Raw genomic sequence first — 18,697 nt, 5'->3', positions numbered from 1 at the left:
CATACTAATAAAGAAATTTACGCTAAGGTTGCAGACAGCTTTGGAATTATGTTAACGACCAACTTGCAATAAACACCGAACGCCTTAATTAACCATCTGGGGTAGACAACTCACAAAAGATTCAAGTTAACACTATGCAATCTTGTTAGACTTGGGCTAAAATTGGGCTTTTTAAGGAAATGATTCCAAAGCTTAACAGGAGAAATGAACATTGCATTGCCTCTGAATGCAGAAATCACACGTGGGTCCACTTTGAAATTCATACTCTGGGAAGAGTGAACTGACTTCTTGGAGTTCCACATCATTGACATTTCTGTGATGATTTGGGGTGGAAGCAGATTGTAAAGGGAAAAAGTAAAAATAACACACAAGTTGTGGAGTAAATGCTTTGGTTCACAGTGGGGCAAAAACAGTAACAAATATTTGATGAGTGTTCATCATGAACAGATTTTGAATCTTCGCAATTATATTCTGAGCATTGCAAAACACCATGAACACATCCCTTTGCTCTGAGTCACCCACCAGTTTTCACCTTGTCTTCTCTTGACCCCCAGCCTATAGCACTCCTGCTCCCACTTCACATCACATTCTCTCTTTATTCTTCCACTGATTCATGGGACTCTGCACTAATTCTAACATTAGTCTGAGCAAAACACAACTGGGATAAGAGATCTGAGGCACCCCAAATCACATCCTTTATCCTGAAAGCAAATAGCAATTAATTTTTAATTATCACCCATTCTCCTCTCCGTTTTATTGCTACTTTCTTGGCTTTGTTTAATAGCAGATAGGTAGCTCTTTATTGTAAAATGCTTTCCCATGTATTACAATGTATGAACCTTCCAACAAATCTCTGCAGTAGAGAGATCGAATTGATGAGTCCTTGTGACAAAAGAATTGACTGAGATCTTGAGAAGTATAGTGGCCTGCCCAAGGTGTCACAGCAACTATAGATACATAGTTGCCATTGGTACTTTACAATATGAAGTTTGATGAATATTCTTATCACAAAATTAAAAACACCTCCACTTGATATCTCTGTATGGGAAAGCAATGCATGGATGTTGGGAGCAGGTGCAGGGAGAGAGAGAGAGGTGACTAGAATTTAAATAAAATAAAATCTAACATTCCTTGTTGCAACTAACCTCAATAGAAACTTTGTCTTTTTGGTAAATTCTACTCTTCTGTCAAGAGTTTAGTACTTTGGTGATTTAGGATCTTGTACAAATCTGTTTCATCTGCCATCCCAGGCTTGCTTAACTAATACAGAAATTGGCCAGTTTGGGGCTTCAGCTCATATGCAGTCACACACAGAAGAGATGTTCATATTTTATAAAATAGTACAGTTAACATTGGACTCCATTAAAAACAGATCCTGATATAAAACAGTTCTGAGCACGTTTAAACACGTGAGTGTAAAATCACCAAGAAGTTTTTCTATCGCATATCAACAACTTGTGTGTAATTGGTTCTGTCATCGTTTCTGCCTTTGTTTTGCATGGTTATACACCCTGCTTTCTTTCTGCACAGATATCGATGAATGTGAAAATAGAGACGTTTGCCAGCACGAGTGTAAAAATACCTTTGGGAGCTATCAGTGTATCTGTCCGCCTGGCTATCAACTCATGCTCAATGGAAAGACTTGTCAAGGTGAGAAAATGTTGGGATGTTTATTGCTGCGACCTGACTTAAAACCAACGTAGGAGAGTATGAGAAATTAAATGTCTTCTTTTTTTTTTTAATATTCTCCTAGTTGCTTTCTCTTCCTTCTCATTTCCATTGGTCATATTTATCATTGCTTTTGTAAGTAGGAGAACTGGAGAGAAAGCAGTTAGGCAGAGGGAAATAGTTGAGAATCATTTTTGGTGTAGTCTTATAGAAGGAGCAAGAATGTCTAAACTAGTTCATGTTATATATTTTTAAAACTAAGTGGGAATAGACCTCTTCAAATGTCTTTTCAAAATTCAGCCAAGGTGGAAGATGAAATAGGAAGAGAGATCAGTACATTTACTCCAGTATTAGGCATTATTTTATTTTTTGTCTTGACCAACCGTGGGTAAATGATTAAATGATCTATTCTTTCAATCTGCAAATAATGTGAAACAGTCACGGGCTAGCATTGCAGAATGCAAAAGATTTAAACAAATGAATAATATAGTCTCTTCCCTTTGATATCTTAGTCCAATGGAAACAGACATGTAAATAAAAGCATAATATACAGGGTTGTAGGTACTACAACAGAGTTTTGGACAGTGTGTAGTAACGGTAGAAAGAAAAAAACTATCAACTCAATATTAACCTCTTTACACAAAAATGTGAAAGGGGTATTTTGCTTTGATAAGGTATATTATGTTGCAATGCATACTTAGATCAAAAAGAAGTAAGAACTTATATAAATCTTGAAAATCTCTCAAGAATCCTCCTCAATTTTGTGGTCAAAATCAGAAGTTATACAGGCATTAACAAGCCTCTGAATTTTATTAATTTCTGTCACGTACAACCTGTATCCTTTTCTAAAGCATATCAAATAAAATCTTCAAAAGAGTGCTTTATCAGTAGCAATCAAATTTAGATTAAATTTGCCCTCTCTGGGAGATTCACAGAAGACTTGCTAGGATGCAGGTCACGGAAAGGGCGCTCCAGGAAGCAAGACCTGGAAGGGGGATGGGGTCACCTGAGTTCCATGAGCTTCTACCTGTCCCACACCCACTTACCTGATCCCTCCCTGAGAGCCCTCACCGGACCATCTGAACTGGAAAAGTAAAGTGAACACCATAATAACCTTTACTCCCAGCCATCCGTCACAAATGCGTGTTAAGAACTTACCCTATGCAGAACTTTCTACTGAGATTTGAAGTATGAGAATAATACGCTGACGTTATAGTCATGTTTTTCCAAAGCAATTATTAACTCATTTTAATCAGCAATACAGATAATAGACTACAAATAATAAAGCACTATAGATAAAAAAAACTAATTCTTGGAGTGATGATGTGAGCATGAATGTTCTAGAACAATCAAGAACAAGGGTAGGACTTGATCACAGATCTCATAATGTCTTGAGTGGTCCTTTGTGTCTCCTGTCACGCTGTGAACACCAGGGTCATTGTACTGTGGCAGTATAGTGTGAGGTGAGGGCATTTACACTGTCCACACTTTATAACTTTCTTCAGGTGATCATCCCAAGAATCCTCTCAAGAGGTGGCAATGCCCAACATTAACACTACACTTCCTGTGAGTGCACCAGGCACCAAGGAAGGAAGCATTTGGAACAACCAACCGAACTACAAAACCCCTTAGCCAGATTTTTAAGTGTTATATGATGTCATATCCTCATTAGAGGATTTTTCTTTTTTTCTAAATGATGCCAGTTTGTTCGTTGATTGCCCTTGCCGCTCATTCAGTTCAAACGTTTTTCAACTTTAAGTTGTGCTTCAGAGAGTGAAAAATAATGTGAACAAATCAGAAACAGGTGTCACTTGAAATGTTTGCAATTTAAATGAGTTACATATTTTTGTGGTTTTTAAAGAAGACTTGAGAGAAAACAATTACATCTTTTAAAGCAGTCTTTAATCTGAAGAATAACTTGGAATCTTTTTATAGCTTTAGGAAGTGTTTCGGGCATTTATGAGAGAAAAAAAAGTTGATTTTTCATTTACATGTGCATTTTTGAAGCTTTATACATTAATGATAAAAATGTCAGTGACAAAAAGGAAATTTAAGTGAATTTGACATTGAACAAGGACAGAGACTCTTGTCAAAAGTGGAAGTCAGCAGACTACAAAATGAAAAACAAAAAACATGACCAATCTTGATTTGCCCAAGAAGTGGAGAGGAGAAACTAAAAGATCTGTATGCTAATTGTAAGCACCCCCCCAATCTAATTCTGAATATTTAGAAACGCTTTATTGGCATTGCATTTGAAATGAGTGTTCTAATCTATCCAAGTTTTTAAAAAGTAATCCATAATGTTATCAAGAATCTAAATTATTCTCTCTATAAGACAAATGTTTCAAGTATGTTTATCCTAAATTATTGTTTAATGTATCCAGAAGCACTTGGTTAAATGCATTCATATGTTCTAAAGCTATTAATATAAAAGTTTTTCAGCTCATCTTGGTAATCTTTTCTTGTAGAATATTTAGATTATAAAATGCCTATCCTTTAATTTCTACCATAGTGATTTTCTTATAATATTTAATAAAAACCAGACATCCTCACATTGTCAGCTAACAGAAGACAGCATGATTTCTCCATCTTTTCTGGCTTCTCTTTTTAAGACCATGCAGTAGACTAAATGAGTAGAGTGAATGCTTATAGGGTGCTTAAGCCTGAGGAGATAGTTACAGACAGAAGGAAGGCCACCTTCCAGAAGCTCAAATATTTAAGAAAGCTTTTCAGTGGTAAGTGTTTATTATTATGGAACTAAAGGCAAACACTTGAGTATTAGATTTTGATATATTTTTGTAGACTCATATTCAGCCATTGGAAATCTGTGATAAGATAGCTACTCCTATTATGCATGTGTCCAGATTCTGGTCTCCATGCCACCATTTCCATGGGCCCCCGCAGCCCACTGGCCTAAATGGGCCTGCAGGAATTCACCATAAAAATTAGAGCTAAAATGAAATTTGGTGGATAAGTGTGAGGGAATGTTTTTTATGAGAAAAAAAAGATAAGGCTAAGTGAATTTCTTTCACATTTTCCTAAAGGTCTTTTCACTTCATTCTGAGACAATCTCATTTTGCCAAGTAGATAACGCCCCTCTGACAGATAAAATCATAATTAGAACTTGGTTCACGGAGACAATAGGCAAAATTTAACTGAAATATAAATTTGTGTCACACTATGTTGTATTCCTGTAGGAAAATTAGTCCTAATAGAAAACTAGTCCTAGAAAGCACGTTATGTTATTATCAGCACATTTAAGTAAGTAAAAAGTCAAGTAAGTGATTTAGTCTTTATCCCTCTAGCTTAATGTCTTTTTACTTTGTGCAAACTATTAGCAACTTTAAAGTAAATAATTACACTGTTATTTCCCTAGAAAATAGAATATATTTGGAACCAAATCTAAAATGCTCATTTTTGAGACAGAAATGATAAATAATTCAGAAATAAAATTTAACATTTATTGTCCATCATTAATATACTGTCTCTTGGAACTGCTTCTCTCCTTTCTCTTTTTTTGATAGCAATATTTCAAGTTACATAAGAATTCACAGAAGAACCTACAACTTTAACCCAAGTCCAACATACATAGCATTATGCAGATACCAAATTACTTACTACTATGAAATGATACAATAGTTTCACTTGCCCATTGGTCTCAGCACTGATTCCATGATGAAAGTCCATTTGACCTTTAGGTCCTACCTCTGCAGAGAACTGATTTGGGCCCAATTAGTTGTAATTGTTCCCTCCTGTGCATCAGGACCTATGTTTATTCAAATACTAAAGAATGAGGAGTATTACAAGTGCCTATATGCAGCCAATTGGCTTAAGACTTTAAAATAAATAGTCTTCAATTTTTTGCTTGCCTACTCCAAAAGAATTTGAAACCTTATACTTCATTCATACTTTTTAAAACTGACTTCTAAAGTTTCTTACCGTATTTGAATTGTTGTAAAGGATATGAATTCTGGCTTTGATGTACCTGTGCTTTAAATATATTTTCATCAATACTTTGGAGCTGTAGATAACCCTGTTAAAATGGGGAATGATCACTATATAATTTAAAAGTTTGTAGTGGTTGTTACACCAACCAACTTGACCATCAGAAAAAGTCTAAGGTCATTGTTCTGTTCAAGTAAAGGTGTTAGTAAGTGTTCCCATCACAACCAGCTCACTTCTGCAATCTAATTTAAAATAGAGAGCTCAGACCATTGGTTTGTAGCCATGATAAAATAAGGCCTGCCACCATCAATACAAATAACCAGTTTTCTCACCCTTCATATGTTCCTTGAAGCATTTTGCACCCAAGTATCATAAAGATTCTAGGGATTAGTGGAAACCTTTCTTTTGTAAAGCAGAAGGATATAAAATGGGAATGGGGACAGGAGAACTCCAGGCCACAGGAAGTTCTCAGGCAGAGTGCTTATAGGAAGGAGAACTTAAGGGAAATAAGTTTCTGGATGAAAATGATTCCATGAAATATTTGCCTGCTGTCATACTGCTGGAAAGCTTCCATGCATCACCAGGGGAATAAAGGTACCACAGTTGGAAATGATTGCTCTAAAATACGGTTCTTAATGTTAGGATCTCAAAATCCCTTAAAAATTTTGTAGAATTCTATGGATCCTCTTTCCAGAAAATCCTTCATCTCAGTGTTGTGCTCTTTGTCTCCCCATTTGTCTCTGTCCCTGTCTGTCTCTATCACACACACACACACACACACACACACACACACACACTCATACATGCACACACAAAAAGATTTTCATTTAAAAATCCCCTGATGCTCGAATATGGATCCTAAGTTTAAAATCTGAAAAACATTCATTTTCAGAAAGCTCGGAAAAAGTTTCTTTTAGCTCCATCTTGATGTTTCTTAATTATAGTGATTTAACTGTGTTTTTATTTAACAACTTTGTATAGAAAACAACAAAATAAACAGCATTTCATTTGCTTTTTCCCCCAGTAACCAAGGGGGAGCTATGACCCTGGAGAGCACATCCCACCCCCATAACCCCTGAGGATGGATTCTCCACAGTTTAGATTTGATTAAACTTGGATTATGGTTCTTGGGTCGCTCATTTCATCCTGGTTTGTCTGGTTTTTTTCCTAGATTCTGTCTCTCTCCACAAGATCTGACTGACTTGAATTTATAACTTGACTTCTTTAATTTCCACTACCCTACCTGTCACTCAACATTTTGAACTTATGAAACAAAATACCAGGAAGGATCACTCACATTTTAAAGAGGTTCTTCACTTTACAGAAAGGTTTACAAGTGTCCTTTAAATTTTTAGCTTGTTTCTCATGAATTTAAAGTATTATTTGCTTTACAAAACGCCAATGCACTCTATTTTCCAAATATAAAAAACACCAGAGTTCTTAATAGCTTCCCTTCTATCTTCATAGCTTTTATTTTTCGATGTCCTTTCACAAATGTTAAAAATTATCCTCAAAGCAATATGGGAAATAGCACACCAGGTATCAGGATCCCCATTTTGTGGTTGAAGAAGCTTAGGTATGGCTGCCAGATTCATTCATGGGGATTTGCTATTCCCATCAAATATCCGCAACACCTGCTCTCGTGGCCGCTCTGACCCGAGTTGCTGACACTGCGTGTTCCTTGTGCTGTCGCTAGATGTTGATGAGTGTCTGGAGCAGAGTGTGCGCTGTGGACCGAATCGCATGTGCTTCAACATGAGAGGAAGCTACCAGTGCATCGATACCCCCTGTCCACCCAACTACCAACGGGATCCTGTTTCAGGGTATGTCTTACCTTCTCTTCTCAGAAATACTTTTGAAAAGCTTTCTCTCCTCAACCAACAAACTCTGTTGTTGCATGTAACTCACAGGAAGTCAATAACCCCAGGGGTATATGGCGTTGCAGTGTGTTCCTTCCTCAATGAATGGGTATGAAATGAGCTCATCCTGCAGCAGCCACTGTAGCCTAAACTATCACTGTGGGCTGCCAAGGTTTTCCCGGAGCGTCTCCCCAGTATGTAATCCACCATGCCACATCTAGAATTCTGCCTCAGCAGTGAGCATTTTATGGGGTGATAGAACCTGACCCCCTTTGACATTTCCTGGTTTCCGTTTGTGTTGCCTCAGGGCTTTAAGGGTTCTCAGCACTTAGAGCATTCCAAGAAGTACCTTGGCTGTAATCGTGATGACTCACCATGACTCCGTGAGAGGATGGAGATGAGCAAGGATGAGTCAACAGTCTGCCTGCTCGTATATGGTCTTGCTCACATTCCCTGCTGTCTGAAACACTATCTTTTCTGGGTTCTGAATAAAACTACTCTTCTATTTTTTCCCTCCTCTTACAGAAATGTCATACCCTGTTCAGGTACCAAGTCAGCGGGGTGCTCGAAAACAGAGATAATGGTGATTATGAATAGAACCTGCTAATAAGAAGGTGGTTCTGAAACCGAATGCTGGTTGGAGCTCACACTTTGTTTGTCCTCTCAGCAGTGACTACCACATTACTGTAACATGATCAAGTGTGGACTGCCCTGGATCCAGCAAAAACCTATTCATAATTGCTTTAGGCGGAATAGGAAGGGAGAAGGAAGGGGAGGGAGAAACTTAAAAATATTGACTTAAGACACATCCAAAAATGCTATGATTGAAGAATCCATATCTGCAGAAAATGCTCCTTTGTGCATTTTTTAAAATTTTTACTCTCCATTACTAGTGATTTCTAGCAGACAACTTAAAAGTCATGATGCTTCAAAAACAGCCAATGTGGGCTCTGGAAAAAGAAAATATAGTATTTTTAATCTAAAATAATGTGGAAAACAAATACAAAAGGAAGAACATTTTCCCCCCAGGAATTTTAGTTGACCTTTTATTATTTTTAGGAAAATAAACCAAATATCAATGAATTCTACTCAGCTTTCAGTCTTACGACAGATGTTATAATTTAAAAATAGTTCATATTCCTCTCTTTAAAAACTACTTGTTTCCAGTATATGTACAGATGCTTCTATTTCCAAAACTAACTTTTCATTTTAAAGATACTCTTGTGGTACTCGTACTTACTTCAGTGGTTCAGAAACTTCTGATCTTACTGCAACCGAGAGATAGATATTTGACTCTAGACCAGCATGCTCTCATAGGCACCTGGCATCTGGTTTGAGTTAGTGGCATAGCACATGGGGTGGGCCTATTGCTCTCGCAGTCAGACTGTCTACTGCCTTTAATGCCTAAAAGTTGTCATGGATGATGGTCACCTGCCTCATGCCCTCTCCTGCTTCCAAGCCAGATAATAATATGCACTTCATGTGTTTATTTTGTCCTTAGGTTCTGCCTCAAGAACTGTCCACCCAATGATTTGGAATGTGCCTTGAGCCCATATGCCTTGGAATACAAACTTGTCTCCCTCCCATTTGGAATAGCTGCCAATCAAGATTTAATCCGGCTGGTAGCATACACGCAGGATGGAGTGATGCATCCCAGGACAACTTTCCTCATGGTAGATGAGGAACAGACTGTTCCTTTTGCCTTAAGGGATGAAAACCTGAAAGGAGTGGTGTACACAACACGACCATTGCGAGAACCAGAGACCTACCGCATGAGGGTTCGAGCCTCATCCTACAGTGCCAATGGGACCATTGAGTATCAGACCACATTCATAGTATATATCGCTGTGTCTGCCTATCCATACTAAGAAGCTCTCCAGAGCCTAATCCACATATTTAAACTGCATTAATCATGGGAATCAAGTCCCCTTCCCGATTACCATCTCCTGAACAGTTGCAATCTTGGCAACTTGAAAATGGTGCTATGCTCTGTTTTGTGTGCCTTCCTTGGTACTCCTGAGGTATTTTCATGATCCCACCATGGTCGTATCTTTGGGTAAGGTCTAGAAAAGTCACTTATTATTTTTCTTTATTTATTACACTGGAGCAGTTACTTTCCAAAGATTATTCTGAACATCTCACAGGAGGACATATCAGTGATGTTTTATGGTAGCATAGTAGCTAAGATCACTTATCTTAAAAAAAAAAAAAAAAGAAAACAAAAATAATTCACTCGAAGCCAAGTGGATATTTGACCATTTGGCCATTTTTAGAATAATAAAACTGGTTGCTATGTGTTTTGATCAAAGCTTATTCAGTAACTTATTAAGATGCTTTTTTTTTTTTAAGTATTGATACTTTATAATGGGACTTCTACACCTATTTTCACCTTAAGGGAAAAAAGAAACACCAGTCAGTTTAGAAATATAGTACGGCTTCTAGAATGTTTCTTTGATACCAAATAGTGTTCACGTGGACTGACCATCTAAAATAAGGATATTATTTTCAGTGATTTTGTGAAATGAGCTGAACCACTTATGATAATAGAAAAAAAATACTGCTTCGTCCTCAGATGATTGTTCATGGCATGGATCTTTGATATAACCTTCCTTCCAGTTAGCTCCGTAACTTTTACATTCCAGCATTTTATTTTCCAGTCAAGTGGAAGCAACTTTTACAAATACCAATGGAATAGTTTTCTTTGTTTTTCTTAAAAATCTTATATGTTCAAATTAGCATAAATATTGAACGTCAATACACTGTACATGGTGGTAACAGACTCTGGAAGCAATTGCCAAGATGTATTCTATTTTTATGAAATGTATATATATTACCTTGGTGTATTTTCTATATAATATCTTGATGGACTCTTATATAAAATTATTTTATAAAACAAAAACCAATGTTACCGTCAAACCAGCCTGAATAAAATTTTCACATCCCTTTTCTTAACCTTTTTGAAAATTTAAAATTTGTTTCCTTATAGCTATGCTGAGTGTTAAGATTTATAGTCACACATACACACACTTATCTGCTTATATCGTACATACGTAGCCTGACTGAAACAGACTTCAAATGGATTCTCTGAACTGGATCTGGGCTAACTTTAATTGGTTCTGCGATATAGTTAGATTTAATGGTATTAATAACCTGTCTCAAGTGGTAAAGTGAACTCTGATTGTTCATGGGCTGCAGTGCCAGAATGTGCTTACATTCTCACCAGTGGGCATTTCTGATCAAGAAATAGTTGCTTGCTTGTAAGTACACTGGAGAACATGGAGAAAGAAAATAATGAGTTGAGGGCTTTAAATTCTCTACTGAAGTTCTGCAAAAAGGATATAAAGTTGAATGCTGATCTGAAGGAAACCCTTATTTCCTAGAACTGCAGTGCCAAGTTTTCTGAAAACCAAAGGTCTAATTCTGACAGTGACTGGATGACAATACAAATTTAGTTCCTAATCTCACAGGTTCTCTGGTGTTCAAGTTTGAGCACTGATTGAAAAGGAAGTATGATGGGGCACCTGGGGGGCTCAGTCAATGAAGCATCTGCCTTCTGCTCAGGTCATGATCCTGGGGTCCTGGGATCAAGTCCCACATCGGGCTCCCTGTTCCGCGGGAGTCTGCTTCTCCCTCTCCCTCTGCTGCTGTCTCTCCTGCTCTCCCTCTCTGTCAAATAAATAAATCTTAAAAAAAAAAAAAAAGGAAGAAAAGGAAGTATGCCCCCATAATCTGGGAAACAGACATAGGAGCAGATTCTGATGAAGCTGGAAACCTTGAACTCCAACTCTGATGTGTTTTCTCTGCCAACAGAAACAGCCCTTCCTCTCTGTCTGAGGAAGTTAGTCTTCTTTGTCTAAACAACCTGTAATGGCCTCTTGTGAAGCCCTCGCAAGAGACTCTGAACCTTCTCAGGACCAACCCTTCTCACTTTTCATTGCTTCTAGATCTATAACCAGATCTATGTCTTTAGAATTCAATAACAAAACAAAAATGCAGCTTGTATTTTGGGGTTTTTTTGGTAATTCCTATTTACTGTATTTTTTAAAGTAACCATCTACAACAGATTTTTTTAACCTGGTCCTTTACCACAAGTAGTTTGAGAAGCACTGCAGGATACCCAGAACAAAAATTATAACCTCTTGCTTCGCAGAGAAGAATGCTTAAGTTCAAAAAAATGAAATAAGTTGCTGCAGAGCCAATCACTGGTGGGGAATGGAGAGCTAGGGTTCGGATCCAGGCCCACTAACTACGAAGCCATACCACTTGTCAATATTTTCAATAAGGAAACTCCTCTCAGCCTCTTCAGAAACGTCTGCTTACATCCAAGCATTATAATCGCAGCGTGAACACGCACCGCAACTCCCCAGGTTGCCGCTTTGACAAAATAGCTTCCCAGCCACCACTAACCCGGGACCTCATCTCTGGACATCAGTGTAGCTGCAGTTATCACTCATCCCTGAAAATCATCAATGGGAATTCAGCTATTAGCATTCCGGGGCTCTGACTTGACATTTGAGTAACACTAATTGACTCCCCCCATGAACCGGAAAGAATGAGATTTCATGCCACTTTAAAAATTCAGCACTCTAGCTTTCCTGCCCTGGAGACTGAGGTTTTAAAATCATGATTAGGTCAACTAAAATAAAAAAGACTGAACATTTAACTGGTTATTTATCTGAAAGTTGTCAGGACCTGAAATATTTTTGTTCTCACAATATACAAGGATGACAGATGGATTGGCTAAATTTATATAAAAGTGGCCCAAGGTTTACAATTAAATTCAAAGCTATCCATAGAAATCATTCATATATTTATTTATTCATTCAAAAAGTATATGTCGCTGGGGCACCTGCGTGGCTCAGTCAGTTAAGTGGTTAAGCCTAGGATCCAGCCCAGTGTTGGGCTCCCTGCTCAGCAGAGAGCCTGCTTCTCCCTCTGCCCCTCCCCCTGTTCATGCTCTCTCTCTATCTCTCTCTCAAATAAATAAATAAAATCTATGGGGGAAAAAGGTGTATGTCAAATGTTTAATATGTACTGGGCTTACTGATAAACACGAGGAATACAAAAAATTTGAAGATACATAGAGCCCAGTGAGAATTCACATGGAAAAATGAACTATAATTCAATATAATAATTATAATAAAAGTCTGTTCAAAGTGCAATTGGCCCTAGACAACCAACCAGTCATTTATTTTCTGTCTCTATCGATTTACCTTTTCTAGATCGTTCATATAAATGGAATTATATAATATGTGGTCCTTTACATTTGGCTCTTTCCCCTTAGCATAATCTTCTTGAGGTTCACCCATATTACCAGTATTTCGTTCCTCTTTATTGCTGAATAGTATTCCGTTGTGTGAATGCACCACTTTTATTCATCTATTTCTCAGTTTCCAGTTTGGGACTATTACGAATCATAATGCCATAAGAATTTACATGTATACCTTTGTGTGGACATAGGTTTCCATTTCCCTTGCATAGATACCTTGCATTCCCAAGAACCTAGTAATTTTACGCCTAGGTGTCTATTCAAGAGATGTCCACATTAAAGACTTAGATGTAAATTTATGTTTAAATTTGAAAGAAATTGTCAGACTATTTTTCAAAGTGATTGTACCATTTATATTCTTGTCAGTAATATATGAGGATTCTAGTTTCTCCATTTCCTCACCAACACAAGTTATTATCTATTCTAGTGAGCATTGTAATTTGCATTTCCCTACTGACTAATGATGTTGAACATTTTTTTTTCATAAGCTAATTGACGATTTGGATATCTTTTTTGACAAGGTATCTATTCAAATATGTTATCCATTTTGAGTTGGGCTATTTGCCTTCTAACTCTTGTGTTGTAAGAGTTTTTTTATATGTTCTAGATATAAGTTCTCTGTCAAATATCTGATTTGAAAATATTTTTTCCAGTCTGTGGTTTATCTTTCCATTTTCTTAATAGTTTCTTTTGAAATACAAAAATTTTGATTTTCATTAAGTCTAATTTATAGATTTTTCAATGGATTATGCATTTGATGTTGTAGCGAAGAAGTCTTTGTCTACATTAAGGTCACAAAGATTTTTCTCCTATATTCTTCTAAAGCTTTTAGAGTTTTAGCTCTTCTATTTAGATTTATAATACATTGATTTAATTTTTGTGTATGATAAGAGATAAAGGTCTAAATTCATTGTGTTGCCTATGGACATCAAGTTGTCCTAGCACCATTTTTGAAAAGGCTAACCTTCTCATTGAATTGTCTTGGCATCATTGTCAAAAATCAATGGGTAGTAAGGAGGGCACGTATTGCATGGTGCACTGGGTGTTATACGCAACTAATGAATCATCGAAACTTGCATCAGAAACCAGGGACGTACTGTATGGTGACTAACATAATGTAATAAAAAGACATTAAAAAGAAAAAAAATCAATTGACTAAAAAATAATTACTACGGCTTTATAGTAAGTTTTGTAAACTAGGAATGGAAGTCCTCTTTTTTTTTTCCTTTTCAAGATTATTTTGACTATCTTGGGTTTCTTACATTTCCATATAAATTTTAGGATCCGCTTGTCAATTTCTGGAAAAGAGCCTTGAGATTTTGACAGAGATTATACTTGAATCTGTAGATCAAGTTGGGGGGATAAAATCTCTTCCTGAATCATAGACAAATGGTTGCAAACATAGATTCTGGAGTCAGATGAACAGTCAGCTTCATTTCCTACAGCATAATCTTGGGCAAGTTAATCTCTAAACCTCAGTTTCTGTATCTTTAAAATGGGGGGTATTAACAATACCGGCTTCTACTTCTTTAGAATCAAAAGATACATTTTCTCTGGAGCCCTTAGCACAGTGCTCCTTAATAGCTATTGTTACCACTGTCATTTCTTATTCTGCCAGGAAGTATGTAGGCACTAGAGGTAAAGAGTTACAAGTTGAAGAAGTCTCTGAAAGACTGGGATTGCCCTGGGTTCTGTGTTTTTGTTGCTTTTTGGGTAGGAGTATAAGAAGATAGCATTGGTGTTGATGGGGGACAGGGAGAATGAATCTTAGTGGGAAGACATGTGAAAGGGAAAAAATAATAGCTCCACCAGCAGCCTCTAAAAAAGAAAAATGGTTTTACAGTCCCATGGTTTTGCATTCATTCAACCAACACACAAACACCTACTCACCATGCATCACGAAAAATTGGTAAAGAAAGCCTTATTCTTTTGTCTTCCTCTCCTGTTGAGACCTGTTTTTCTCTACCAAGCTTATGTCCATTTTTAATTGATTTCACAGAGTAATGTGCCCCTAGGTGGATGTGTGTGTGTTAAGGGGACGTTGACTCAAGCCCAGGGAGAAGCCCTGTGTTCTAGCTACCCTAAGAATGTTCCTAATGACAATAATGCACTTTGACCCAATGGGACAAACAGAAAGTCTTTAGTTGTTACATGATTTTTCTGGCACTAAGAGGCTGTCCTTGTGCACTGAGCCACATTGTTGTTGTCCTACTGGTTTTCAGGTTCCCAGCATGTCTGATTCTCAGGCTTGTAATCCACATCGTCTTGATGTTTCCAGTTTCCTCCACCTCTGAGTCAGACAGCAGGATAGAGACAAGCTCGTTGTGCTCTGGCCCCGGCTCCCAAATAAAATGGTTCCATGTGTGGAGGCAGCGCCTGACATGTCCCGTTGGCCACACGTTGTTCCAACTCTGTAGGGAGACTGAAAGAATGTATCAACAGACTTGCCCAGGTATCTAAAACACATTTTCAAAATGTCAAGCGACCCTTGATGACCGGTCTGCTGATTAACTGCAGTGTGCCAGGGGTCCTCGGAGGGGACAAGCTGAGGCCAAGTTTTCAGTATGCAATCACTTCTCTCTGCACTGAGTCAGAAAGCTCACCGCCAAGCCGGAGCAGCAGTAGAGCATGTAACTGGTCAGAGAGATTGTAGTTTCCCAATCCTCGTCCTCTGCCAAGATTCTGTTTCAAATTCTCTATTCTCAGAGGAACCGCCTGGGAATTTGGAAGTTCTTCAGTGGTTTCTGGATGAGCTCCTCCCTCCCCATTTGCACCACCTCAACCCTCACGCTGGCCATGACGCATCTCCACTGCATCGTCTCCCATCTTTGTCAGTTGTCCCTCAGTTCAGGTCAGCCTGCACTCCGTAGCAGAATCGTGTTCTCTCAGGATTTGTCTCTCTCCATCTTGGGACCCGCAGTAATACTCGCAAGTGATGTAGAGATGATATCAAGCCAGCAACCAAGATCCTCAACCGTCTGCCGCCCAGTCACAACTGGTTTGCAGAGATAAGCAAAGTTAAGACAACAATACGGACTGCTCTTGAGCTGGGACACCTTCCACTCGCACTATGAGTAGGGCCAAGGCCCTCACCAAAATCAGACGAAGGGACATTGGCTTCTTGTTTCTGGGACTTTCATAGTTGCGTGAGAGAATGATTACAGAAATCAGGAGAGATTGTGGAACTCAAGGGAGGAAGCTCAAAGGAAGAGAACACACCAAATAGAATCCCCAGCTTGTAACCCTTCTGTTCATTCCATTAAAGGCTTCACTTCTTAGCACCAACAGGAGATTCAGAATAATCACTGACAGTAAGACTGCTGCTTGCCATCAGACAAAAGAATTGTCTTTACAATAAAGAATTTCCACAACGGCAAATGAGAAATTGTACATGAAACAACTTTAATAAACATTCGGTAAAAAAAAAAATGAAATATAGAAAATGTAGATGGACACTTGTATCTCAATGTATCTTGGTCAACTTCTCCACAAACTTACCGAGTTGTTTACATCCTTTATACTTAGTAAAGTATACATTTTTTAATGTTAAAAAATTAACATCCTAACTTCTTCACAGGGTATCTTTCTGTGCACACGTGGCCCTGGTGTCTCTTTGTGTGTCCAAAATTCCTCTTCTTCCAAGAATACCAATCAGATTGGATTAAGGCCTGCCTTACTGACCTCATTTTAACTTAAACTCCTTTCTAAAGGTCATCTCTCCAAACACAGTCAGTGTTGTGCTTTAATAGATGAGCTGTGGAAGGGACACAAGTTATCCATAATGATAGGATGTGGTAATTATCTGTTTACATGATTCTTCTAAGTCCATACCAATCCATCTGTTAATAAACTATCTTCTGCACTTAGCACAGTGCCTGGCATACAATGGCCTTGAAGGAATGTTGGATGAATGTATGAGTGAATATACATGTGCCTAACATAGTTGTGGTTAGTGGAGAGACTTTTATGGATGTGCCTAGCTTTAGGTGGAAGGAAAAAGCCTTCTCTGTTGAGTATTAACTTTAAGGCCCTTGAATGTTTCTCAGAAGCTCTTCTTGATGGTATCTTTGTCTCCAAAATAAAGATAATGAGATTTAAAACTACCAATTTTCTGCCATGCTATGTTATCTTCAGGCAATGCTCAGGATCACTTGCCTGTGGACCCTGGTATCAGAACTGTTAAAAGAGTTAACAGTTAAGCAGAACACGGGCAAAAGCTTGGCAGTACAGGGTAAGACCGAATGAAAACTTTAGTGAGAGGTCGAGAAGAGTGGCTACTAAATGGATCAGCTGTTTTAATATCAAGGAGACAAAAGGAGATGAAAGAAATTAGGCACAATATATAGAAACATCTGGATGGCAAATGAAAAATTCAGTCCATTTCCCCAGATGTGTGGTCCACACATTCCCCAATATGTGAAAGCATTCAGAAGAGTGGCTCCATGCTTCATCTTCCTCCTGGGTTTCTCTCGTGTGTTCAGGCAGTCAAGCTTCCATACCCTTGACTCCCAGTATGTTCAGGGCCTGAAACACAGTGATTTACTAGTGCCAAATGATCATAGCTGGGCAAGGTTTTGTGTGTATCCTATGACATTCCAGGATGTGGACAATCGTTTTAGAGGCAATAGTAAAAGATGTGCGGTGAGACGTAGGTGCCCACGTGGGCACCACACACAGCTGGGTATCTACGACCACGTGTGAGGCCGAGCAGGAGGAGCAAGGTAGCATTCCGTCCTAACACAAGGCATCCTCCTTTCGGGACAGACAAATGGTAGAATGTGTAATGTGCCCATGGACGGACTTAGCTCTCCAGACTCACTGTCCTGAATTAACATGGGAAAAGAAGTTCTGTGGGCCCAGCAGGGAAAGAAGGAATGGTTCACAGACATGGTTTTCATCTTGTCCTCCTTTGAAAACTAAACTTTTTCATGTGGTGTCTTTGAGGGTTATTGGCTTGGGAATTTAAGGGGCATTCTTTAAGTGACTTGAATATACAATACAGGGGAGAGTGAAAAGAGACAAAGTCTAATCACTCTGTGGTGACAGTATTAAATACCTATAAACAGGACTGCGGTGGCTCATCTCCGTGTAGACTCCTTTCCCGTGTTACAACACTGCGTCGTAAGTGGTATGATAAGGACAAACACGAGGTACAATTAGGGCGTAGGTAGGGTCCCTAAACCAAGATGAAGGGGTCCCCAAGGAATGTCAGAGATAAACTAAAATCTGAATCACAATAATATTACTAACCCTTACTGAGCCAGACGCAGCTCTACACACTTAACATGTATTACCTAAATTCCTTAGTGAATACTTCAACCATGCCCTGAGGGAGACACCGTAATTTACCCCTAGCTTATGGTGAAGAAACAGAGGCATAAAAAGTGAGGTAACCTGCCCAAACCTAATCTGGTTAATAAGTGGCAGAGCCAGGATATAAAACCAGGTTATCTTCGGCTTCTCTGTGCTTCACTGTGCGAGGGATGAGCAAGAGTCCCCCAGGCGGCAAGGAAGGAGAAGGACAGGGACAAAGAATCCGTAGTTAAGGCCATTCTCTAAAGAGGTCATCGGTTTCGTAGAAGCCAGAGGTGAGTTAGTAGTTCAGGGCGGCTGAGAGGCTGGAGAAGTAAGCAGATGCCAAAGCATGAAGGGTCCCATAAATCCTTTAAAGGAGTTTCGGCTCTATATCCAGAGTAATGTGAAACAGAATTGTTCTGAGGGACGCATAAGGGCCAGGCTTCACGAGAACAACCCTGGGAAGTTGGTCCTCATCCCAAACTGAGGAATGTTACAGGAAATTTAGAAATGGATTGTTCTGTAGTTTGCTAATGTTCATTTATCTTTTATGAAGTAAAATGAGTGAAGGCTCTTATTCTGGGTGGCGAAGTCAAATGAATTTTAGTCTCATCTGTCTTAAATAAGAATGTACTAGACACCTGGCAAAGAGTCCAGGGAT

At 38.5% G+C, this 18,697-nt stretch overlaps 1 protein-coding gene across 4 annotated transcripts in view; it reads left to right on the top strand.

Moving 5' to 3' along the window:
• HMCN1 (hemicentin 1) overlaps positions 1–10,424 on the top strand; it is a 467,709-nt gene extending 457,285 nt beyond the window's left edge. For 2 of the 4 annotated variants that reach the window (XM_044387878.3, XM_048224848.2), the window contains 3 exons: positions 1,531–1,650; positions 7,310–7,436; positions 8,974–10,409. In XM_044387878.3, coding sequence (XP_044243813.3) covers positions 1,531–1,650; positions 7,310–7,436; positions 8,974–9,340 — 614 coding nt within the window. In that variant the 3' untranslated portion in view covers positions 9,341–10,409. Of the gene's footprint in view, positions 1–1,530; positions 1,651–7,309; positions 7,437–8,973 lie in introns of all 4 variants that reach the window. The other 2 variants (XM_026509232.4, XM_044387879.3) reach the window with 2 other exon arrangements.
• Positions 10,425–18,697: the final 8,273 nt, after the last annotated feature.

The sequence above is a fragment of the Ursus arctos genome, unplaced genomic scaffold, assembly GCF_023065955.2.
Source record: "Ursus arctos isolate Adak ecotype North America unplaced genomic scaffold, UrsArc2.0 scaffold_2, whole genome shotgun sequence".
NCBI classification, from domain to species: Eukaryota; Metazoa; Chordata; class Mammalia; order Carnivora; family Ursidae; genus Ursus; species Ursus arctos.
This window is presented reverse-complemented; position numbering and strand designations above follow the sequence as displayed.